General features: G+C 50.5%; 2 protein-coding genes across 12 annotated transcripts in view; one reads left to right on the forward strand and one right to left on the reverse strand.

Moving 5' to 3' along the window:
• Positions 1–14,169: 14,169 nt before the first annotated feature.
• Positions 14,170–14,895, forward strand: MRPS16 (mitochondrial ribosomal protein S16). Its single transcript, XM_068158095.1, has 3 exons — positions 14,170–14,280; positions 14,349–14,609; positions 14,683–14,895. The coding sequence occupies exons 1-3, from the start codon at positions 14,268–14,270 to the stop codon at positions 14,796–14,798; spliced, it is 390 nt and encodes a 129-aa protein (XP_068014196.1). The 5' UTR covers positions 14,170–14,267; the 3' UTR covers positions 14,799–14,895.
• Positions 14,896–14,956: 61 nt separating this feature from the next.
• SLC45A1 (solute carrier family 45 member 1) overlaps positions 14,957–24,892 on the reverse strand; it is a 50,804-nt gene continuing 40,868 nt past the window's right edge. For 8 of the 11 annotated variants that reach the window (XM_068158091.1, XM_068158085.1, XM_068158086.1 and 5 more), the window contains 4 exons: positions 24,345–24,498; positions 23,057–23,233; positions 22,162–22,367; positions 21,222–22,094 (listed from right to left, as the gene is read on the reverse strand). In XM_068158091.1, coding sequence (XP_068014192.1) covers positions 21,813–22,094; positions 22,162–22,367; positions 23,057–23,233; positions 24,345–24,498 — 819 coding nt within the window. In that variant the 3' untranslated portion in view covers positions 21,222–21,812. Of the gene's footprint in view, positions 17,747–18,440; positions 19,356–21,221; positions 22,095–22,161; positions 22,368–23,056; positions 23,234–24,344; positions 24,499–24,892 lie in introns of those variants that run through there. The other 3 variants (XR_010989708.1, XR_010989707.1, XM_068158090.1) reach the window with 3 other exon arrangements.

The raw sequence follows: 24,892 nt of genomic DNA on the forward strand, positions 1-24,892 counted from the left end.
GGAGCTGCCCTGAAGAGCTCCTCATAGCTTGAGGAGTAACAGAGCAGGAACAATTCCCAAAAGGTTTTCACTGCATTCCTAGGGCACTTGAAGGATTGCCCTGGCTGTAGTTAATACCTAGAAATTCCTCTCAAAATCTTTGCGGCACAGCAAGGAAATTGAGGGATGGGAAGGCAATATGTACTTACACGTTAGGCAAGAATTGGCTTTGCAAACTAATCTCTCTAACTGTTGGATATGCACTGAACTTCCTCGAGGCCAAATGAGGACCCCTTTATTTGGGGAAGCCTCAATGAATAGGACTTGGGGGGCATCAGACTGGGTGACTACATCTGAGAGTAACTTCCACAAGTGTCAGCATGGGAAAGATAGCTCAGAAAGCCTGGGTCCAAAGTTTGCCTTAAGAAAATCTAGTATAGGAATATACTGTTGGCTGTGAGAAAGGGGGGAATTGATGAACAGAAAAGTCTCATTAACAGAACCACAGAGTTGATAAGAATTTTCCGCTTGTTAGCTGAAATGCTGGGACGCAGGGAGGGGGAGAGGGGTTGGCAGACAGCCTTTGGATAGAGAAGGAATAACAGGATTTGTCAGTGATTCACTTCTGTTAGTCTTGGACAAGATGCTCTTTTGTATAAGATAAAGGACACCTGCATGATATGTGTACTTCTGCTCTTTTAGATAGATAAGCTTTGTAAAGATAGGCAGCATCTGGACCTCTGTCATTATAGACAGATAACTTTTTGTGTAAAAGTTTGCCCAAACCTCTCTGAAGACACACAGCTCTTTTGAAATGATCCTACCTGTGTCAGGCGCCAGAATAGAAGCACGATACAAGAGACTTACTGAGTCTCTTGTGTGTCTTTCTCTAAGTCATTATCAACGCTGTTTGCAGCACAAACCCAAACCCAAACCCACCCCAAGACACCCCCAGCTCCCACGGGAGCCTGCAGAGACCTCCCAAAGGGTCCGTCGGAGGTGCCCAGCTGCCTCCCCACGACCCTTGACCCTTTCAGATGGCCCCACCAGAACTTTACATATCCCCAGACCCTTTTAGGTGTCCCCAGACCTCCTCCGTCACCCCCAAAAGCCCTGCCGATGGCCCCAGACCACCTTCAGACGCCGGAAGGTACACACCTGGGAGTCCCGGGCCGGCAGCGACACCGGAAACCGCACTGCGAGCCCCCCGAATGCGCCAGGACCCCTTGCCACGCCAAAGGGCAGCGGTTCGCAGGCACCCTGGGGCACAGAACGGCGTCAGGCGCCGAATCAGGGCTCTCCGCCACCGCTCCGGCTCCAAAGCTGCTCAGCGCGGCGCCCGCCCCCCCGGCCAGAAAAGCGGGGCGCAGCCCGCGAGGAGGGCGCGTGCGCGGGACCGGACCCGCTGCGGCGCAGGCGCCGTATCCATAGCGACGACCGGGACGCTGCCCCCCTGGCGCGAGCAGAGCCGGGCTAGGGCGCAGGCGCCGTATCCATAGCGACCACCGGGACGCTGCCCCTCTGGCGCGAGCAGAGCCGGGCTAGGGCGCAGTCGCCGTATCCATAGCGACCACCGGGACGCTGCCCCTCTGGGGCGAGCAGAGCCGGGCTAGGGCGCAGGCGCCGGATCCATAGCGACCACCGGGACACTGCCCCTCTGGCGCGAGCAGAGCCGGGCTAGGGCGCAGGCGCCGGATCCATAGCGACCACCGGGACGCTGCCCCTCTGGCGCGAGCAGAGCCGGGCTAGGGCGCAGGCGCCGTATCCATAGCGACCACCGGGACGCTGCCCCTCTGGCGCCAGCAGAGCCGGTCTAGGGCGCAGGCGCCGGATCCATAGCGACGCTCGAGTCAAGCTCTCCGCCCTCCCATCTTCCCCTAAGAATTTTTGGAGCATTCAGCGCAGTTAGGCTGCAGAAATTAGCTCACCCGGGGCGGCACACGCCGCGGCACGGCAGCACTGCCGGCCATTACACACAGGGTTGAGCACTGAGCTCCCACGGGGCGGTATACGCCGCGGCACGGCTGCACTGCCGGCCATTACACACCGGGTGGCAGCACTGAGCTCCCACGGGGCAGCACACGCCGCGGCACGGCTGCACTGCCGGCCGTTACACACCGGGTGGCAGCATTGAGATCCCACGGGGCGGCACACGCCGCGGCACGGCTGCACTGCCGGCCGTTACACACCGGGTGGCAGCACTGAGCACCTCCCTGGGCGTGGGCAGCAGCCGGGCCCCCACGTGGGTTTTATTTTCCAATGCTAAAAGCCTTTTAGAAGCAGAGAGGGCAGACAGTGGTCGTTTCCAAAGCTTTCTTACGCACCAGTCACTCCAAGCCCTCCCTCTCCAGCTGCAAACCAGAGGTTTGCCTCCGCCTTGCCTCACCCCAGTACTTACACTTTTAAAGATATTGTGGTGCCCTCGGAGAATTTTCAGCACTTTAGGGGGGGGGGCCCCCAGCCCTCGCTCACCTGGTCCTCTGCTGCAGCAGCCCCCTGCCCCACGTGGCAGAACCAGCCCACCCACAATCCCCCCACTCCCTTTGATTCACCCCCAAAAAGGCACAAAATAAAGCAAACTGCCCAGCCAGCACCTCCTGCCTTTCACAGCAAGGACTGAACATTGCAGCTTTGGCCAAGACTATCAGCCCAAAGGAAGGCCTGGCCCCTGAGGAGCTAAATGCAAGTGAACTATCTGACACCACCACAGTCCTGTGAATGTTGCAAAGCAGTAGTGCATGCAGTATAATAATTCGAAAGTTAAGGGCTGCTCAAGCTTTAGACAAAGTATCCTATTCAGTTTTGGATTCCACTTAAAGTAAAAGTATAAAAGGTCAGAGGGAAAGCCAACTCCACCTCTGAACTACAGCAAGAAATACTGGAATCAAGGGGCCCTTTCTTCTGCTATTAATAGATGAAGAGAACATGAAAACTGATGGGCTAAACCAACAGGGCAAGATTAGAATAACTAGTAGAGAGAACGGAAGATACAAAGCTTCAACTACATCTGTTTAGCAACGACTCCTACCAGATAACTTCCATGCCATAACTTTACTGAATTCAAACAAGCCAGCTGGTGAAGCGTCTCGCTTACAGGCGGCCGATGAGGAGACGTGCAGAAGGCAGAGGCGAGGGAACAAGTCCTGAGCTTTGCTGCAGGCTGTCCTGCGGCTTCCCCTACCGACTCTTTCCCGTACACCACCGCAGAAGGAGTTGGGTGAATTTTGTCTCAAACCGGCTCCTAAGACAACCTCCGCTTTTTCCCTGGGTGCCTACGTGGGTGTTGCTTCATCTTTCCCTCACGCTCGGTACGGCATTCGGGTGCAGAGCAAGGCTCCGGACAGCCAAACCGAACTCCTGTGCTGAAGAAAAGGAAGTGGAAACACAGGCTGAGCCCCTGAGCTCTAAACATTCACTGAGCCCCAGGAAATGCCTGCATGTGCTGGCTGCTGCCACCTCCTCGTTGCCCTGGGCCTGCTCATTGGAGGCTGCCTGGCAAAAGCACCTGCCCCCACTTTCCTCGGCGTTCTTTGAATACCCAGGTTGGAAACCTAAGAGGTAGCGTACTAATTGGAAAGCATGTTCCAGCAGGCGTGGCTGGAGGCTGGGCCCTGATGTCTTCCTGCCCTGCCAACTTAGCATGATGAACCAAAGCTCTTCAGCTTTTTCTAGGGGTGGAAACACAACAGGACAAACTTTGTTTCTCAGGTAACAAGGCACAAAACTCATTAAGGGGTTTCTAGGCCAGAATCAACACCTACCCCTAACCTGAAACCCTTCTGGTTGCTTCTGCCTGTCAGCACAGCACCTCTGCGTCTCTCTGGGAGAGATTCCAATGGCTCAGGAGCAGATGATGTTTCCCACTGGAACGATCCCACTCTTAGTCACGCAGCAAAGATCCCCTCTATGCTGGAAATACATATTCTAATAGGGTAACCCATGGTGAAGAGGAAACACTGCCATTTGGCAATGTTGATTTACCTTCTGGGATTTACTACCCCAAAATCACCTCGCAGTTGGTGCATTTCTTGCTGGCAATCAAGCAATCTCTTCCATCTGTTGCTCTCATTGTTTTGTTTCAGCTTTCTGAGCCTGTGTTGGTACAAGTCCTTCTCAGGGCACTGCAAACAGAGACAGACAAAGCTTCCTTTTCTCCAATAGTTCCAGGAAGATTTCCGGCACTCCTAGGCGAGCACCGACAGAGTGACGGCTGTGAGGGGACATCAGCCTGGCACTGGAGCTGGGCATTCTGAGCAGATGAGGAAGCCTGGGCAACACCTGCAGAGAAATCTTGGTTCCTCTGCAGAGAAGCACTGGCCTTAGAGACAAAGCTGTCTTTGATCTGGGCACCAGCTGCAGCTCTCAGCAGTGCCCAGCTGCAGAGCAATGGCCTGCACCTTCATCCTGATCCAGGTGGAGGGAGAACTGCCAGGAACACAGCTTCTCTGCTCCGGTTGCAGCATCCCCAGGGGCCGAGTGCAGCCTTGCTGTTAGCGAGGAACACAGCCCCTGTGAGAAGCGTCTGGGGTCAGGGGACAAACAAGAGGTTTTCCACACTGGAAACAAGGGAAGTCTCTTTGCCACTCCCATTATACCCATCAGAGGACTTCTGCTTGCTTACCTACCTGCTCACTTGGAGTCTACACTGGCAGACGTTTCAGCTCCTCGGTAAAAGCGTGGACTGAGCAGTTTCTTTTTCAGCCTTTCCTTCCTGACTGACAGATCAAACCCTACCTGGAGCCCAAACAAGCCAAGCAGGAGATCCCCTGCTAGGCTGGCAGGGCGAGGCTGTACCGTCGCAGCAGCCGTAGCCCTTGTGCCGACCGTGTCGCTGCTGCACGTCTTGCTTGCTCGGTTAATGAAGTGGAAAGCAAAGTGTCAATCTGTAAAGAATAAAGCAAAAAGCAAAGAACAGATCTCAGTTACTCACATTGTAAAGCTGTGAGAAGCTTAGCATGCATCCAATAAAAATACTACAAAATCATTTGTTCTCCCTTCAGCGTTCATTTAACTCACAGAGCTGTGAACTGATGCCGTCCCGAAACACACTGTCAGCATCTGCTGGTACTTGGAGCACCAAGAAGAGAGTTTGGCATGCTGGGAGGACACTTCCCCACTGAGGAAATATCTGGGGCCCCACTGGGAGACTTGGGAAGGCACTGGGAGCACTAGAAAAGGATTTTGGAGTTACTGGGAGGAAGAGGGAGAACACAGGGGCCATGCTGGGAGCAACTGGGAAAGCAGAATAGAATACAGACTTAACCAGGTTGGAAAAGACCTTCAAGAACACTTGAGTCCAACCTATCACCCACCACCATCTAATCAACCAAACCATGGTACTCAGTGCCTCATCCAGTCTTATTTTAAACACTTGCAGTGATGGTGACTCCACCACCTCCCAGGGCAGCCCATTCCTCCTGAGCGTAACACAAGGCAGACTTACTTGTGGTCTTGTTCTCCAAAGCACAACGTATAGACCGCTCCTGATGTAGACATACACACACACCCCACATGTGGAGAACAGCAAGAGTCCTGCAGACAAGACTCCTAACAGGAGTGGGGAAACACTGGGTGTACTAGAAAAGAGAAAGAGATAAAGGGCCAATTCTGTTATCACTTACAGCTCCACACTTCCGTCATTATTGCATGCACTAGAAGCCCAGAGTTCCAGGTATCTCTGGGTACGGTTGAGGCAGCAGCCGCCACCCCCGCAGAGCCCCACCGGCCAAGCCCGGACACGCCCCCCCCACAAAAGCCCCGCGCTGCCCCGCCGGTGGCCACCCCCCCAAGCCCCGCGCAGCTCCAGCGGCTGCTATAGAGAAACCCCACAAAGCAGCAGAGACTGGCACTGACCTGGGACACAGCAGAAGAGCTCCAACCTCTACCAGCCACAACCCTGCACGGAGCCATTTTAAAGCACCTGGCGCCATGTTGTTGAGGGCGGTGCCGCGCTGGCGGGGGCGGTGCCGCGCTGGCGGGGGCGGTGCCGCGCTGGCGGGGGCGGTGCCGCGCTGGCGGGGGCGGTGCCGCGCTGGCGGGGGCGGTGCCGCGCTGGCGGGGGCGGTGCCGCGCTGGCGGGGGCGGTGCCGCGCTGGCGGGGGCGGTGCCGCGCTGGCGGGGGCGGTGCCGCGCTGGCGGGGGCGGTGCCGCGCTGGCGGGGGCGGTGCCGCGCTGGCGGGGGCGGTGCCGCGCTGGCGGGGGCGGTGCCGCGCTGGCGGGGGCGGTGCCGCGCTGGCGGGGGCGGTGCCGCGCTGGCGGGGGCGGTGCCGCGCTGGCGGGGGCGGTGCCGCGCTGGCGGGGGCGGTGCCGCGCTGGCGGGGGCGGTGCCGCGCTGGCGGGGGCGGTGCCGCGCTGGCGGGGGCGGTGCCGCGCTGGCGGGGGCGGTGCCGCGCTGGCGGGGGCGGTGCCTGCGTTGTCACCTCACGCTCAGCTTTCCATGGGTTTTATTCCCCTCCAAGGCAACACGTTGAGTTCTGAGCAGCTGAGGAGCCCTGGGGAACACCTGTACAGAAATGTTCCTCCAAGAGCTGTCAGAAAAACGTTCGTTCCCCCAGCAGGCAGCTCTGGCTTCAGAGCAAAAGCCTTCTGTGATCATTCTGTTTAGCTCAGCACCAGCTGCAGCCGTCAGTATTACCAAACTACACAGTAATGGCCTCCTCCCGGTGCCCTCCCGGTCCCAACAGTTTCCTCCCACCAAAGGACTGGCAGAGAACTGGAAGCGACTGGGAAGAAACTGGGAGGGACTGGGAGGGCACGAGGTGGAATCTGGGAGGGAAGGAGGAGGAAACTGTCAGAGACTGAAAGAAAACTGAGAGGAAACTGGTAGAGACTAAGAGGTAGTGGAGGCTCAAGTGGGAGGCACTGGGGAGAACTGTGAGAGAGCTCCGAAGGAACTGGGAACAACTGGGAAAAAAGTCCCAAAGAGGATCCTAAATGGGCCCAAACGGCCCCAAAGTAAACAGAGCCCAAACTGGGGTGATCTGGACCAGTGGAGCCAGTGGAAGCACTTCCCACCTAAACTGCACTGACCAAAGAGAGCGCGGCTCTGCTTTCCCACTCCGGGAAATCTGCCACGCTGCAAGATGAGAAGGAGACTGGGAGGGATTGAGCTTCTCCAGCATGGAGGCGAGCGTCCTTCTGTCTCGCACTTCAGGCTGTTTACTGCAGTCAGCTCTTCTTTATCATCAGACCGTTCTTCCGTCGTCAGCAGCCTGTTGTTCTTTCCTGTCCTGAAACCTTCCATACATACTTTCTGCTTTCCTCCAGGCAGAGTCCAAGGGCATGATATTGAACACATCCAAGTGCCAGGTTCTACACATTACCACAACAACCCCAGGTATTGCTACAGGCTGGGGTCAGACTAGCTGGAGAGGAACCAGGCAGAAAGGGACCTGAGGGTGCTGGTTGACACCAGCTGAACATGAGCCAGCAGTGTGCCCAGGTGGCCAAGAAGGCTAAATACATCCTGGCCTGCATCAGGAACAGTGTGGCCAGCAGGAGCAGGGAGGTCATTCTGCCCTGTGCTCAGCACTGGTCAGGCCACACCTTGAGTTCTGTGTCCAGTTCCTGGGCCCCTCAGTTTAGGAAAGATGTTGAGATGCTGGAAGGTGTCCAGAGAAGGGCAACAGAGCTGGGGAGGGGTCTGGAGCACAGCCCTGTGAGGAGAGGCTGAGGGAGCTGGGGTTGCTTAGCCTGGAGAAGAGGAGGCTCAGGGGAGACCTTCTTGCTCTCTACAACTACCTGATGGCAGGTTGTAGCCAGGTGGCGTTTGGTCTGTTCACCCAGGCACCCAGTACCAGAACAAGAGGACACAGTCTCAAGCTGTGCCAGGGAAGGTTTAGGCTGGAGGTGAGGACAAAGTTCATCCCAGAAAGGGGAACTGGCCATTGGAATGTGCTGCCCAGGGAGGTGGTGGAGTCCCCATCCCTGGAGGTGTTCCAAAAACGAACTGGATGTGGCACCCGGAGCCATGGTTTAATTGTGAGGAGGGTTTAGGGATGCAGAAATAGGAGGGAACTGATGAGATCTGAGGTCTCTTCCAATCTGGTTGATTATGTGAGACTGGGAGGTACTAGGAGGAACTGGGGGTTACTGGGAAGTACTAGAAGGTACTGGGAGGCTGTGGAAGGACTCGGGGGGGGGGGAGGGTTACTGGGGGGGGAGTGAGGGGGCAGTGGAGAACTATAAGGGTTAACTGGGAGGTACTGGGAAGGGCTCTGAATGGCACTGGGAAAAACTCAGAGACTGTGGAGAGACTTTGGGGCGGTCTGCAGGGACTGAAGGGGTCACTGGGGGTTATGGGGAGATACTTCCAGTGCTCCCAGTGCTCTCCCAGTTGTCTCCCAGTTCCTCCCGGTGCTACCAGTTGGGTTCCTGCTGCTTCCAGTTGTCTCCCAGGCTCCAGAACTGACTCCAGGTGCTGCAGGTACGGCTCCCAGTCCCTCCCAGTCCATTCGCAACCCCCATGGCTCTGGGGGGTGATTTGGGCTTCCAGAAAGGGTAAAAGGGTTGGAGGGTGTCCAGAAGGATCCCTAGGATTTGGGAGGGATTTGTCTGGGGGTGTCAAGGGTTTGGAGGGTGTCTCTGGGGTGGCCTGAATGAGACCATTGCAGGGTAAAAAGGATGAGCTGGGAACTGGGCAGGAGGGGGGCAAAGATTTCAGGGGCTCTGGGGGGTGACTGAGAGATCCAGGCAGGGTGAAAAGGGTTTGAGGGGGTCTGGAAGGGTCCTTACAAATTGTTAGGGTTTCATATAGGGGTGTCAGGGTTTGGGGGGGTGGACTGGGGGGGTCCTGAAACAGATTGAAGCGAGGAAAAAAGAATATGCGCTATGGAATGGGCTGCCCGGGAGGTGGTGGAGTCGCCGTCATTGAAGGTGTTCAGAAGGAGACTTGATGGGGTGCTTGGTGCCATGGGTTAGCTGTTTGGGTGGGTTGGATTGGTTGATGGGTTGGACACGATGATCTTGAAGGTCTCTTCCAACCTGGTTTGGTTTATTCTAATAAAGGTTTATTCTAATTCTAATAATAGTCTGGGAACTGGGCCGGGGGGGGTGGGTATGGATTTGGGGGGCCCTGGGGTGCGATGTGGGGCTCCAGGTGCAGTCAAAAGGGTTTGAGAGTGTCTGGAAGCGGCTCTACCATTCCGTAGGGCTTTGTCTGGGGGTGTCAGGGGTTTGGGGGGGTCATGGCAGGTCGTGAAGCGAATCACAGTGTGCCAAGATGGATGAGCTTGGAACTGGGTAGGAGGGGGAGGCATGCATTTGGGGGCACTGAGGGGTGATGGGGGGGTCCTGGTAGGCTAAAAAGGGTTTGAGGTGGTGCAGAAGGTTCCTTAGAATTCCCTAGGGGTTGGTCTGGGGGTGTCAGGGGTTTGGGGGCGGCACTGGGGCATCCCGAATGTGATGGAGGAGTGGTAAAAAGGATGGGCTGGGAACTGGGCTCCAGGGGGGGGAAGGTTTGGGGGGGCTGACGGGGGGGATTGTTGGGTGTAGGCAGGGTCAAAAGGGTTTGAGGGGGTTTGAAAGGGTCCTTAGAAATTCTTCAGAGTTTGTCGAGGGTGTCAGGGTTTTGGGGGGAGCCCGGGGGGTCCTGAATGGGATTGAAGTGAGACAAAAATAGGCGGGGAATCGGGCTGGGGGTGTGTGTGTGTGTGTCTTGATTTGGGGGCCTCTGGGGCGTGATTTGGGGGTCCAGTCAGGATAAAAAGGGTTTGAGGGTGTCCAGAAGGGGCTCTGCTATTTGGGAGAGCTTTGTCTGGGGGTGTCAGGGTTTTGTGGCTGGTCTCTGATGGGGCCTGAATGGGATGGTTGCAGGGTGAAAAGGACGAGCTTCATTCTGGGTTGGGGGGGTGGCAATGATGTGGGGGGCTCTGGGGGATGATTTGGGGGATCCAGGCAGGCTAAAAAGGGTTTGAGGGTGTGCAGAAGGGTCCTTAGCAATTCTTAAGAGGGGTTCATCTAGGGGTGTCAGGGTTTTGGGGGGAGCCTGGAGGGGCTGAATGTGATGGCAGCAGATTAAGAGACGGGATTGGAACTGGGCTGGGGGGCATGCATGAATTTGGGGGGCTCTGGGAGGCTGTGGGGGGAGTCCTGGCAGGTGGAAAAGGGCTTGAAAGTGTCAGGAAGGGTCCCTACGATTTGGGAGGGATCGTATGGGCGTGTCAGGGTTTGGGGAGGGTCTCTGGGGGCTGTAACTCACCAGCACAAGCTTCCAGCCGAAGGCGCTGTTCCCTTTCTAGTGCAGATTGCAGTCTCTCACCTCTCAGCCTGGGGCTTTGTCCGAAGCTCAGCGGGAAGAGGCGAAACTCGCTGCTTCTGCTTCTCTTGCAGCTCCTGACTGTGGAGCCCCAGCTCAGCAACAGGTTTCCCTTTCCAGCTCTCAAGGCACATTCCTCCTGCCAACCAAGGGTGGCTTCTTCCCTTTGGCCATCAGCGCTGTTGTTGCCTGGAAGTTGCCATCAGGTTGCCTCAGTTTAGCTTCTTGAAGTTCAGACTCCTCTTGGCAACTCTGCTGCCTTTTTCCCCCAGCTTTGCTTGCCATTTTTTATTAAGTCAGCGCAGGTGACTCTGATCTCAGCTACAGGAGTTGCTTATTAAGCCACTGCAGCTGCTTCCCATTTCATCTCTCCTGGCAGTTTCTCATCTTCCATCATCCAGTCCAGGGACACAATTCCCAACACCTGACACCCCCATACGAACCCCTCCCAAATGCTAGAGGCCCTTCTGGAGAACCTCAAACCCTTTTTAGCCTTCCTGGACTCCCCAGTCAACCCCCAGAGACCTCCAAATCCATGCCCCCTGCCTCGCCCTCATCCCTGATCATCCCTTTCGGCACACTACGATTCCATTCATGACCCCCCATTCCCCCCCCCAAAACCATGACACCCCCATGCGAACCCCTAAGGAATTGTAAGGACCCTTCCGGACATCCTCAAAGCATTTGGACTCTGCCTGGACCCCCAAATCATCCCCCAGAGCCCCTCAATCCTAACCCTGACCCCCTAACTCCCCTTATAACCCACTCCCCTTTTCCCCTAATCTCCACCTGAAAAATCTCTCCTCACTACCTAGATACTCACAAATGTTATTAATGGGTATTTAGAAAGGCTTTGCTATCACCCCTGTCAGTCTCTTCACTTACCTGCAAAGGTTTCCAGCATGTGAAAACAAATTCCAAGTAGAACAGCAAACAGTTTGAAAATATGACATGTGCATCCCTTAGGCAGGGGACCTTCCTTCATGTGTTTTCAGGAGGCTGTCACTACTTCCTTGCCCTTGTTTTGTTTCTTTATTTATTAGTACTACAAACCATATTCCCATCCTACACCAAACAACAAAGAATTGCAACAAGGACTGATGGTAAACATTCCGTGACTGGCCACGCTCTCATTCACAACTTTCACTTCGTCCGTCTCTGGCCACGCTCCTCGCGAAGACGTGGAACCGCAGATCGGGACTCCCGCTCGCTTCGTAGGTATTTTCTACGTCTCAGTCGTGCCCGCTCTGACCCACACACTCAAAACATCAATAGGGTGTCAAACATTGGAGGAACCTCCCTTGCCTCCACACAAGCTACCCTACAATTCATTAAGTCCCTAAGGGATACAGAGTTTGGCAGCAACATATTCTAGATATACACTGTAAACTTATGTATTTCAGAACCCCATGTAGCTCATTTCAAAGCCTCCTTTCATACTAGTTAATACTGTTTTTCCACATCTAGTTGAATAGGGAAGGTATTGTGTTGGATCGATAGGGTCAGCTGGCTTCTTAGGGGTTTTAGTCCCCTCCAAGAACATTCATGCATTTCAAACACTCAGAGCAGCTACATAAGAACCCCAGAGAGCAACAGAGTCTGCAACTAACCTGATGGGGAGCTAAGCACCTGAAGAAAGTTAACCCTAACACCACCCTCCTCCCCCCTCAAAGGCTGCAGCTGCTATTTCACCTCATCAACTGATTTGCTGAATCTTTGTGTGAGAAAGAGAACGAACTTTTGCCAGGGAAAGTGAGAGCATGTGTCCAGTTCTGGGCCCCTCAATTTAAGAAGGATATTAAGATACTTGGACGTATCCAGAAAAGGGTGATGAGGCTGGGGAGAGATCTGGGGCACAAACCCTATGAAGAGAGGCTGAGGGAGCTGGGGTTGTTTAGCCTGGAGGAGGTTTGGGGGAGACCTTCTTGCTCTCTGCAAATACCTGAAAGGAGGTTGTAGACAGGTGGGGGTTGGTTTCTTCTCCCAGGCAACCAGCCACCGAACAAGGGGACTCTCTCAAGCTGCAGCAGGGGAAGTTTAGGCTTGAGGTGAGGAGAAAGGCCTTCCCAGAAAGAGTTATCGGCCATTGGAATGTGCTGCCCAGGGAGGTGGTGGAGTAAATGTGTGGCTACCTTTAAGCAGTGTGGTCACAGTCTTCTCTGCATAGCCTGACTTGAGGCCCAAGGTTGTGCGGCGGTGTAAGCGCAGATGAAGCCAAACAAGGTAAAGAGATTAACTGCATCAACACAAATGTTCTCTCTGATCTGAAAATGTCAGCTCTAAAATGAAAGAATACTGTAAGAAGGTTGCGTTATTAGTCGTCTGACTAGGATGGAAGACTCAGGCATAATGAAGAACTCAATTATTCCCATGAAGATTGGTAAGAAGTAATTTTGGGACACATTCTAAAACTACTTTTAGATGCCATAAGGATTGCCTCTTGCAGCAGTTATTTTTATACAGTTCTGAGTAGACCCTGAGAACTGACTGAAATTTTTCTTGTCGGAGAGTGGTTTCAAACTCCTGAGGGTACATTCCTCTGCCCTAGAGGAATGAAAGGGAAAAAAATATATATAACATTACACACACACCCCCCCCTATTGAGGTAAACAAGGAGGCCTCTAGAAAAATGAGTGATGCTAAAAAAGAAAACAGAAATTAAAAGGAGAATTTTTAAGAGATGACATTTTTAAATGTGTAAGGAAAATTCTGCAAAGCTCATGACAAGAAATGAAATCATGTTACTGATAAAAAGCAGAGCAAAGAAACTCTCCAAATAAAAGTCTTACTCACAAAGTGAACTCTGTAGCCGTGTAAGGAAGATGTGAATATCATGAGCTCTGAAAATTTCATGTTGCATCAAGCCAAGACTAAAACAAGGTTTAGAGGACAAGCTCATCAAAGGCATGAAACTAATAATAAGCCCTTTGCCTCAAGCCATTAGAATATCTGCCAGAGTCTGCAGAGCTGACAGATGATGGAGGGGTAAGTGGACAACTCAAAGGAGGTAAGACCACAGAAGAAAAATTAAATGAGTTCTTCAAATTGATACTCACCACTGCAGAGTTTAGGAAGGTTCCCACGGTGGCTGTTTCCTTAGCTAAAGATGACCTGGAGGGACTACCTCAAAGCGTCAACAGAAGTGACTTTAGACCAAAGAGATCCACAGATAGTAACAAATTGCCAAGACGAGACAGTATAGACTCATGGGTTCTTAGAAAAACTTGAGTATGACCTTGTCATTTGATCACAGATCTTTCTTACGGTCTTGTTTAAGTCAGCTTCGGTATGAGAAGAATAAGCTAGCAAATGTCATGTCATTTATCATAAAAGGACCCTTAGGAGGGGAAATGTGGGGAAGAAGTAGAAAATTAAGAAGCTGCATGTCTGATGCTTTACAGGTAGATCAGTAGAATTGAAGTCATAGACAGATGTAGAGATAAATAGAAAACGAGGAATACAAAAATAATTTAATTATTAAAAGAATATATTAACGTATTGATAAGGTATTCTGTAAATGGCTGAAATAAAGTAAACCGTCCTGGACTAGCAAAACAAACTTCTGCCTACGGATTTATAGCTGCCTGAAAGACGGTGGATTATCAAATACCTAAAGGACAGGAAACAGCAATACGAGAAAAAGTGAAGTTTTAGCAATAAAAGTCTCACAAGTTTTGAAAGGTTGCAAAAGCTTCTTGCACAACTATCTGGGTGGTATAAAGGCAGAGGCAACAGACTAATTCTAACACTAATCCCCAAACCTAACTCTAATTCCAAACGCTTCGCCTTCACCTCTTCTGCGCATAGCTTAAAACAAGGAAACCAGAAGGCAACATTCTGCCTTTACACACACACCCTCCCCCAGCACACCCACACCCCGCCGCCTTGTATTCCAATCCTCTAACAAGCGAGAAGGAGCAGTTTGGTCGAACCGCGCCGGTAACGAGCGATTCGGTTTCCAGCCTGTCTGGCCGCCGCGCTTCCGGTTCCTCTACGTCATCCGAGCGGACGCGGCGAGGACTCTGCCGCCGTCATGGTGCAGCTCGGTAAGTGCGCGCGGGCACAGCCCGCCGGCCTTGACGTGGCCCTTACCCACCGCTCCCTCTCTTCACAGGTAGCCGCCTTCTGAAAGGCTACCGCGGCGGGCATGTTGTGATCCGTTTCGCCCTTGGAGGCTGCACCAACCGGCCCTTCTTTCGTATCGTGGCCGCGCACAGCAAGCGCGCCCGCGACGGGAAATACCTGGAGCAGCTCGGCTGCCTGGACCCACTGCCCAACGCCCACGGCGAGAGGGTGGCGGGGCTCAACTTGGAACGGCTGCGCTACTGGCTCGGCTGCGGCGCGCAGCTCTCCCGGCCCGCGGAGAAGCTTTTGGGTAGGTCCAGGGCGGGCGCCTGAGAGTAGGGGGGCTGCTACAGCTCGCTCTGGCTCACCGCCTCTCCTTGCAGGTCTAGCAGGGTTCCTGCCGCTGCATCCCATGACAGTGACTGGCGCCGAGAGGCTGCGCCGCAGGCGGGCCGCGCCCTCAGCGATCGGCTCGCCCGGGCCGGGCGATGGGTCCTGAGAAAATCCCAGACCGAGGGGCTGCTCCGTGGCCCCGGACCTGGCCATCTGCCCTCTGAGCGTTTCGGTCTGCATTAAAATGAGGTTTGCACACTCCACACCGTGCATGTGCTGCTCTCTTCCGACACTACTTTATGGCTGCCGAATTGAGTGCAGCAAACATAAAAGGGGTTTTCTTAGTATAATGTAGGTAAACTACCTTCCCATGAGGCATACACAGCATCTCCTAAAGGCATATTACCAGCTTTAGCGCATTGCATCCTGCAGCAGCTTCCCTTTGCCTGCTGTGCTCATGAACTGTTTTGATTCCTGGTAGTGACTTAATGTAACAGGACAGTCCAGTGATCCAGGTGAGGCTGACAGAGATAAATTGAAATGGAACTGCAGCTGTATTTCTATTTAGTTTCTCCATGTTGGCTCAGGGCCTATTTGTTTAGTTACCAACGAAGGGGAAAAATATCAGCCTCCGATAAACAGGGAGTGGGGGGTTGCATGAAGTGAGGTATGAGCCTTACTTATCACATATTTGACCCTATCTCAAGAAGCAAGAAACCCACTTTTAAGTCCGTCTCCTACTGTGGATGTACCTCTTGCTTTTGGGGGTTTCTTACAGCACAACTCATACACAATCCTACAGTAGAAGTCAGCCAAGACAGGATTCCAGTTCTGCATCCCACCAAGGCTTGTGGTACAACCACCATGGAAGACGAAGAATAGACAAAATGCTTTAAGAAACAGGCTTGTTTGCTTTTAACAAAATCACAATACTGACAATAGGTAGATTTACTTCTGCTTATGGATGACAGAATGGCATAGGTGGTTAATATTGTATAAACTGGATGAGGCTGTGACAGGTGGTACTGCTTTTTTAATACTTCTCCCTTCCATGTATTTGGTATGTTCAGAGTCACATTCTATATAAAAAAGCGACTGTACTCTGCTACAGGGTTTCTAGGAAGGACCTCTCTGAATTACTCTAGGTTTCCTTGCTTCAAGGTAGAGGTTTGCATCCACACTGTTCTTCCTATTGTAACCTGAAAGTACCACATGGCTTTCCCTTTCTGGCTTTTCTGCTTCAAACACAAAACACTCAAGTCCTTCAGGTTTCCTTTGAGGCAGTTTCATGGTGGCCTAGCTTTTTTTCTCCATTACATAAAGATAGAGATTTGTTATTAAATAAAGCATCACGCAGTTACACGGCAGTAAAATAGCTGGCTTTCATGTCCTTTTGATCAATGAAGTCCCACAGGGGCACTCTAATGCCATAGAGCAAGTGACAGCATCAGACACTGCTACTGGAGAACAGAAGTAACACCAGGTGAACGAAGGAAGTAGTAAAAGGCAAGTCCAGCATTGCCAAGGTTGTGCTTTCTGCAATGGCTTCTCAGCTTTTTTCTTGCCTTGCTTATTGTTTTAAGTCCCCGGCTAAGGCATCTGCTACACTGAGAAACAACTTGCAACAGATTGGATGAGAGCTGGAGAAAACTCTGTGTTTCTCTTTACATAGCTCCCTCTTGCCCACACAAGTGGTAGGTCTGTTTTCTTTGGGCGGACCGAACAAATAACTTTTCTGGGCTTCCTACGTTGCTCCATGTGGATCAGGAAACTCTGCTTGCCCTGGAAGCGGTGCATTTTTTTCTGCACAGGTCTAGAATGCAAGGCAACCTAAAGTGCTTTGGGTTTGGGTTTCCTTCTCAATTGTTTGGTGTTGGGTTTTTTGTTGTTTGGTTTTCATGGTATCAGTCAGGGTTGGAAGGGACCACAAGGATCATCTAGTTCCAACCCCCCTGCCATGGACAGGGACAGCCCACACTAGATCAGGCTGGCCAGAGCCTCATCCAGCCTGGGCTTAAACACCTCCAGGGATGGGGTCTCAACCACCTCCCTGGACAACCCATTCCAGGGCTTCACCACTCTCATGGAGAAGAACTTCCTCTTCACATCCAGCCTGAACCTCCCCACCTCCAGCTTCATTCCATTCCCCCTAGTTCTATCACTACCTGAGATCCTGAGAAGTCCTTCCCCAGCCTTCCTGTAGGCCCCCTTCAGATACTGGAAGGCCACAATTAGGTCACCTCGGAGCCTTCTCTTCTCCAGACTGAACAGCTCCAATTCCTTCAGTCTGTCAAGGAGTTTTTTTCTTTATAAGCTCAGTATGCCATTTAGGGGGAAAAAAAGTACAACTGATAGCTGCTGTGATGCTGTCAACAGTTGAAGACTGTGGACAAATTACTAAAACCAATTCTAGTATTCTGCAAATGGTGAGTGGTACAGTGCTGGGAATAGGGTATGAGCTGAGGCCTCCTGGAGGCTGCTAGGGAAAGCAATAGCAGTTAGCTATGAGCATCAAAGACCATCTCTGCTTTGGGCTGAACCTACCATTCAACAAATGAGTTGATGCTCCTCTTTGTAGCCACTATGACCTGTTGCTTAGCAACACTGTATATAGTAATGTAGCACAAAGGGATCTAGGTTCATGGGTGCATCTGTTACTGTAGATGTAATATGTAGCACTAAATGCTCTCTAAAGCGAGGGCTGGGTCAAAAGGAGCAAGAATTCCCCTTTCTGGGTGGGAATAAACTATTGAACTTATTCAGCTATATTGCTACCATCCTTTTTTCCCCAAAAGAGCTGTGTGGGCTAAAAAAAAAACCCCAACAACTGCATACAAGAAGAGAGCATGAGCCAGAAGCAGACTATCATCAGGCTGATGAAAAAGCTAGGCTTGAAGAAACACAGCCAATCTCCAGTGTAGTGATTCTTCACAGCGCTTGATACCGTTCAATTCCTCATTGTTTAAGGGGCTCTCATAAGCATCGTTATCATGGTACTCACATGAACCAAAATCCTCATTTCTGCTCTGACGCCACGATTTCCTCTGTTGACCATTTAATTTGCTACTGCAACAAAATCTGTTATCCCTTCTTCAAGAAAGCTATTGCTGGATCCTAGAAAAAAAGCAAAAATGAAACAAATGAATATGGCATCATCCCCACTGCTGACACTTCAGTCTCCTTAGAGTGCTACTCCATTCATACTTCGTATATACTAATATACTTCATATATACTCATATACACCAACTGCCTGCTCTCTTTCTGCTCCCAGAGTACTTCTGTCTTCTGCACACCAAGCGAGCTGATGAAGCAGTCTCCCCTCCAATTATTGTTAAGTTGTGCTATTAATTAGCACTATTTGAGTATTGGACTATGCTATTGTCTTTCAGATCTGAAGTAAAACTCCTTGGCTGCCCACTGTGGTGAAGGCACTAGGCAGCACACTACAGACACCAAAAATCTTCCTTATTCCACCCATTTACCGTTTCCACATAGGATATATGAGAGAGAGACAGAGTGTGTTGGCAAGGCTTTTAACACGACGAATAAACTGTACAGTGCAGAACACTCTTCCCAGAACCTTCAAACCTGTTAGGAGACAGCAAGGACAGCAATGCCAAGAAAACTAAGCATTCTAGTAAATGACCTCTAGTCTGTCCTAGCACTGCTGCCCTGCAGTTTTTGGTGGTATCTTGGGTGTTGCAGCCTTTAAATTTGCCACCCAAAATGCAGGCTTACTATCACTAGCACCTTCCTTTCCACTAGCCCTGCTACAGAAACAGCAACCTGGGGCAGAGGAACAGCAATGAAATGTAGCTGCAGCCATGTCCTTAGTGAGCATCAACAAAAACCTTGGCAGCAGAAAAAGTGGGCTAAATGAATCATCACGACATAGCAAGAAGAGATACGTAAAATGTCAATTTAGATAAATTAACCAGATGCTGAAGATCTTCCTCGGCATTTCAGCTCCAGTAGTTGTAGAATTCTCAAGATTGTTATTGTACTAATGCAACCCAGGTGGTGTTACAGTAATGGTATCTAAAAGTTGCTAAGTCTGAAGGACTTGGAAAGCCACCTTTTACCCAAGGAAAAATGCTGTTTTTCTGTGGGTTTTTGTTTGGTTTTGTTTTTCAAATAAAGGGCGTGTCCTGTAGAGTACAGGATGACTAACTACTTGCTAATAGAAAATAAATTGTCTAGACAACCATTCTCAAAATAGTTCACAGTATAGCTTTTTTATATATATAGTCATGCCATTTTATTTTACTTGATTCTTTTCTTCATTCAAAGATACAGCAGAAGCCCCTAGATTTTTAGGCTGCCTTTTTTGAGACACAGCAGAGGTCAAATGAACTGCAGAAACACACTGAAGTGGTTACAGATAGCTTAATTACAAAAATGAGACAATGATTAGGTGCTTTCTCCATCCCTCTCCCTGCCTCCCCTACTTCTATACACGTTATAAATACATTTATCAACATACACAAATAATTGCCATCAAGCAACCTTTAATGGTAAGAATTTCATCAAAATTAACCTTTAGGTTCCATTGGAAAGAATAAACTACAGTATGACATAAGATCATTTTCCTGCCTGAAGTCATGCACCTTACTTCTAAACAGCAGCTTGAAGATTTAGAGAGAACATTTGAAGTGTTTGGAGTCCAAAAGACAAACATCGCTTTGCAGCTCACAGTTCGACAGAGACCACATAGAGTAATTTCTGTAAAACACAAAACGTATGACAAAGGAAAAGATAAGCAAGTAAGCCATGCTTCTTGAAGCCGTTTCTATGGATTTGGCGTGACTTCCAGCTCCGCACAACAATGACAAGCTCTGGGTTTATTCCAAACATCACCGGTATTGCTCTAAGTCTGAAATTGTACATCAATGTTGGCCTAAAAGAACTGTGTGTGTAAAGACTATATATATAAACACATATGCAAAATTAAGTGCGTATCCCAGAAACCTTTAAATAGGTTCTAGGGGGCAGTGCCTATGGCATAGCAGCAGCTTTGTAACTACATAAAGATATTTATTTGCAGATGGAAGCCAAGACCGATATTACCATCAAATACACCCATTTCACCAATTCTACCAATCTCTTGAAGATTCTCACTTCCAACAAAATTATCTGCAATTCCAGCTGCTTAGAAAAACAGAATGTTGGGGGTCCATTTAGTGCAATAATGCTGCTTCCAAACCTTAAGAGGGGAACACATTTTAAGAACAAGTACTGCTAGTAGAACAAAACACACTGGAACAAAACTAAATTTTTGAGTTTAAACGTGCAGTAAGATAAGGAATATAAATTAAGGTTACACAGCAGACCAACAAGAAAAGAAAAATTCTCCAAAGTCTTTAGATAGTCAGAAATCAAAAGCTACAAATACACAGTTCCTCGTGCTATTTCGTTCTAGCTTCATCGTGAGCATTCTTGGAGACAGCTGTCCCGCAATCATAAATGTTTTTGCAGATATGACACACTGAGCCCAAAGAAAGATGAGTAGCCTCATCCATCTGACAGTCTTTTTACCTCTGAGTGCTTGACTTCAGTGGTGTTCCTCCTTTAATACTGAGTAGCATGAAATTTGCTTCTCAAATGAAGAGAGTAATACTCAAGGGCAGATGACAAAAATGAGGAGGTCTTAAAAAGTTTTGCGGTGTGCTTCAGCATTGGAGTATGGCAAGCCACAAGAGCTAAGGATTACGCAAGTTTTCACCTAGATCAAGCGTCAGAATAAACTTGTCAACAGGCAACTAAAACTCATTTAAATGGAATGACCCTCCAGAGAAAATCCTTCTGGACCTCAAGACCAGGTGAGCAAACATAACCTCTACAGAGATGTCATGCACAGCACATGTAAACATCAAAATTCCCGTCGTCCTTGGGACACCTTGTCTGCCTGCCCATGGAGACAGGCTGGCAAAGATCCTAGAAAGATTTCTTTTTGTTTTCATCTTTGCTCTCAACACTTGAACTCCTGTGCTTAACCAGAAGTTGTATGAGATCCCAAACATTTACCACCTTCCAAAATCAGAATTAAGAATTCTGAGAGAGAATAAAACCCAAAGCCCTTTTACCAGTTTTAACGAGGTAAGACAGACGTAGCTCCATCTGACCACTGATCTCCATGCAGATTTTAAACTGTCACAAGGTACACCCTGACAAACAAGGATGGTGAGCTCCAAGCTCTCATACAAATTATTTTTCTTAAACGCTTGAGAGTAAGCTTCTGCCCAAAGCAAGCTGGTGCAAAAAGTCCCTTCCCTCCAAAACCAGGTTACGGGTAACTGCCCATCCCCCTACTAAGTCATCACAAGGCCCTGTAGTCCAAGTCAAAAGTCTAATTTAGAAGGAAATACGCACATATTTGCAACCACCGCCATGGACCACAGCCAGAACCTACAGAGCAGGGTTTGGAGGGCAGGCCGCTGTGATCTCACTCCACAGCGGTTTCCTGGAGCACTCCTGCTGGTGGGAGCTCCGCACACCCAGGAACCCGGCTGTGGCACTTGACACTGAGCAAGACCCGTCGCTCTCAACTTTTCCAAAGTTTTTAAAAGCACCCTCCAGAACCAAGCTTACCATGAGCACAGGGTGGGATTTGCATGTTGGCCCTGCTGCTCCTCAAGGCTTCACAAGAGTCACTGCTGCTCTCAGGTGACCAAGGACTGGGCCGCTCTGCCTGGCCATGAGAAGGCACCTTCTGTCCATGAAGCTGGTGGAGCGCCACGTCCCCAGCACTCACACAGTAGCAGGGCCCACAGTGGCATGTGCAGCCCTGCAGCTTGCTGCCACCGGAGAGGATTTGCCCAGGCATCAGGCTTCTGGGTGCCCTGCCTCGAGTATCATCGCTCATTCCCCTGGAAATGACAGCACCGAGGAGCACCTGGAGGGAATGGCCCCATGCTGACACCACCACTTCCTGGTGCTGTGGCACCAGGGGCACAGATGGGCCTTTGTCCCCTTAAGGGAAAGACGAGCAGTGCCAGGTGCTGCCAACTAGCCCCTCACCCTCCTGCAGGCAGGGTAAACCTCGGAGAAGCCAGTGCAGACCTCCTTGTCATTTCCTATGCTCACTTCTGCTGTCCCAGGGCCGCACGAGCCCACCATGCCACCGTGGGGAGGCAGAGGGCAACACAATGACGCAGCAGAGGCAGCGGTGGCTTTTCCCATTTATTCATTCTGCGTGCGGGGCAAGAGTGGGCGCCGCTCTTCAGTGGGTGGCAGCTCCTCGGTGGACGGTGACTCATAGGTGACACAGAGTGAGGAGAAGAGACAGCCCAGGAAGGACACTAGGCTGGCGAAGTACATGGCGCCGCTGGCACTGCCCACAGCTGCTGTCAGAGGCCCCATGGCCAGGGCCACGAGGATCTGTGCCAGGAAGTACTGGCAGCTCAGAAGTGAAATGTCAACGCCCATCCCACGCCGTGTGCCCTCCACCTGCGAGCCTACAAACTGCAGGGGACACAAGAGTAAGGGGGCGCTGCAGGAGCCCCTCTCCCCTCCCTGTCCCGGGGCTCACCTCATGGCTCTGGTAGTAGTCACAGAGCAGGGAGTAGGGCAGCGTGCAGAGCGTGGCAAAGAGGATGCCGTAGGTAGCACAGAGCGACAGCACTACATAGATGTTTCTGGAGAGTGTGGCCAGTCCCGTGCCCAGGCCAAAGGCCAAATATGCCACAAAGTAGAGCGTCCGTGTGCTGAACCGCTCCTCCAGCTTCTCCAATGCGGCTGCAAGACAATGGCATGGCATTCAGAGTGAACTGCAGCCCTCCCTGCTGCTAGCTGATCCATGGACCCAAGGAGTCCACCTCAGACTCCACAACCCAGACATTAGGCAGCCCCATCTTGACAGCAGCCATTACACCTGCGAGTAACTGGTGCCTTGCACACAGGCACCAAGGATCCCTTCCAAGTCCCACTGCCACAATGCAGCCTTGCTGCCCCACACGAATGGAGGGTATGGCAGACCCAAAGCCTGGCAGTGCTCCTGTCCTGAAAAGGTTAATGGGAATTGTTCAGGGCCGGAGTGGAGGTGCACATGGCACATGCACAACACACAGGACAAGGTGCTTGGGTGGTGTGTGTCACTGGGGTGGTCCACGTGGGGCACACATGGGTACTGACTGCTTATGTGACAGAACTGTGCCTATGGTGGCAGTTCTGGATTCAATGTATGTTAAAAATGATACTTGTGAAAAGAACTACAGACTAACAGAGCTATGTTTTCATTGGACTGCAGACCTCATCTGCTGTCAGTGCAGGCCAAGATAAGCAGGAGAGATAATCAGTGACAAAAGAATACCCTGCTTCAGCACTTGTACCACATGGCAGGCTAGATGCGACATAAATACCAGACTACTTCTTGCAGAAACATTGCATGTTCTCACAGCAGCAACTAGGATGACTGTGCTAAGTACCTGAATAGAAAGCAGCACTGAATGCATAGATGCACATTCCCCAGCAGCCCATGGTGACCCCAGCGTTGTACTTCTGATACTCATCTGAGTTGTGAGGTGCTTTCGGATTCCCCTGAAACACTACTTCTCCCATGAAGTCGGTATAGAAGAGTAACATCCCCTCAAAGGAAAGCCACCCTGAAAGAAGACAGAGGTAACATATTAGGATTGCAGAGCATCTGCTTTCCTTTGTAAGCTGACACAGATTATATTAGCTATATTACAAATCACAAGTGAAGACATATTATTTTACATAACATTCAGCCACATTCATTTGAGACTGCTGGTCCCTGTTCCTTACACTACAATGTCTGTCAAACATTTGAGATTTTAAAGACCGAGATTTTTGTCCTACAAATTTCTGAATGGACTCCTGAAGGCTGACCACAGGCCACAGAATACTGGTTTAGCCAGAGAGAAAAATAGATTATAGCAGTCTGAGCTACCTTCAGAGTGGCTCATCACCTTGTCTTTTTAGGTTGCTGTTTTCCTCCCACACTGAATTGGAAACAGCGCTACTTCTGTTATGGCTGCTGCCCCTAGAGTGCTTACGACACATTTAAAAACTCCTACTCACACACTGGCATTAGGGCCACTGATACAGATAATCTACATTTGTTTCTTTCCCAGCCAATGAGCATTAACTGCCTGTAACCTTCTGTCCCATTTTGTGCAAACCGGATTGCTTGCAAGGCCTTCCTAACCACATTGGTCACACGTTGGTAAAAGTAAAGGTAATGGTGCACTGGTTACAGGCACTCTTGTGGTGTTGTGTTCTGTGCCTCCCCACAGTCTGTTCTGTGACCCCCATCCACATGCTGTCAAAGAAAGGAAAACAAATGCCAGTCTCAGGTGTAAGCAGGGACATACAACTAACCCCATCTTTCTGCTTGGTAACGCCAGTTTCAGAGTGTTGAAAAGAAATAAAAAAGGTTGATAGTTTCATGTTCTTGATCGAGTAGCATTTCTCAAGCCAGTGTAACCATTCCATTAAACAGATGTGCTGATTCAGGCTGTTGTTATTCCCTTTCTCAGAATGTAGGCTTTTTTGGTTTATTGGGTTTTTTTTCCCCCTTTCTCAGTATTCTAAGAAACTAAATACCAGAAACTATCTTATTAGTGAGTATATATGGAACAGATCCTGTCCTCTCTAGTTGGCAGCCATTGCACCAATAGGTACAATATTTAAAAACATTAACACGAGGTAGACCTACTTCATGATGAAAGCAAGACAGCTCTCTCTGAATACCTAGGAAATGGTTGATGCAGAGGTTACGAAGAGCCTTGGGCATCTGGCAGATGGTGGAACAAAGAAGCTTCACGGAGAGTGGCTGCTCAGAGATCTCGCCTGATCCATTCAGCTCGCTCTCATACTTAACACCATTCAGCAAGATATTAGCAACCTGTGACCAAAAGAACTACCACGTCAACAAACACAGCAAGAAAAAACCCAAATATCCTTTGAGCAAATCTATCTAATATTACACACCTCATCTGATAATCTGAAGGTTAAAACCCTGCTGCTACTGCAGTATGTTGACTCGGAGACTAAAAACAGTGCATTTAGCTAAGCTAGAAGTTCAAGTGTTCAAGGAATAAGTGTTACATGACAGCACTGAGCTGCAAGCTTTCAGTATACCTGAAACAGTACCTTTCACTTCTCTAAGGTATTTGTCAACCACATCCAGATGGTAGTGTAGAAGACATTAATTCCACTGCATTGAACAGGAGCTGCACCCACATTCAGGTGAATTTGGTTCCTGAAGCCTTATAGACATGAGGAAGAAGAGGCCAGTT

The sequence above is a fragment of the Melanerpes formicivorus genome, unplaced genomic scaffold, assembly GCF_026170545.1.
Source record: "Melanerpes formicivorus ecotype bairdi unplaced genomic scaffold, bMelFor1.0.p_v2 SCAF_39, whole genome shotgun sequence".
Classification (NCBI taxonomy): domain Eukaryota; kingdom Metazoa; phylum Chordata; class Aves; order Piciformes; family Picidae; genus Melanerpes; species Melanerpes formicivorus.

Excerpts from the sequence above, each read along its gene's own strand:
- MRPS16 (XM_068158095.1), top strand. Across the intron at positions 14,610-14,682 it reads GCCCGCGGAGAAGCTTTTGG|GTCTAGCAGGGTTCCTGCCG; the intron begins GTAGGTCCAGGG and ends CTCTCCTTGCAG.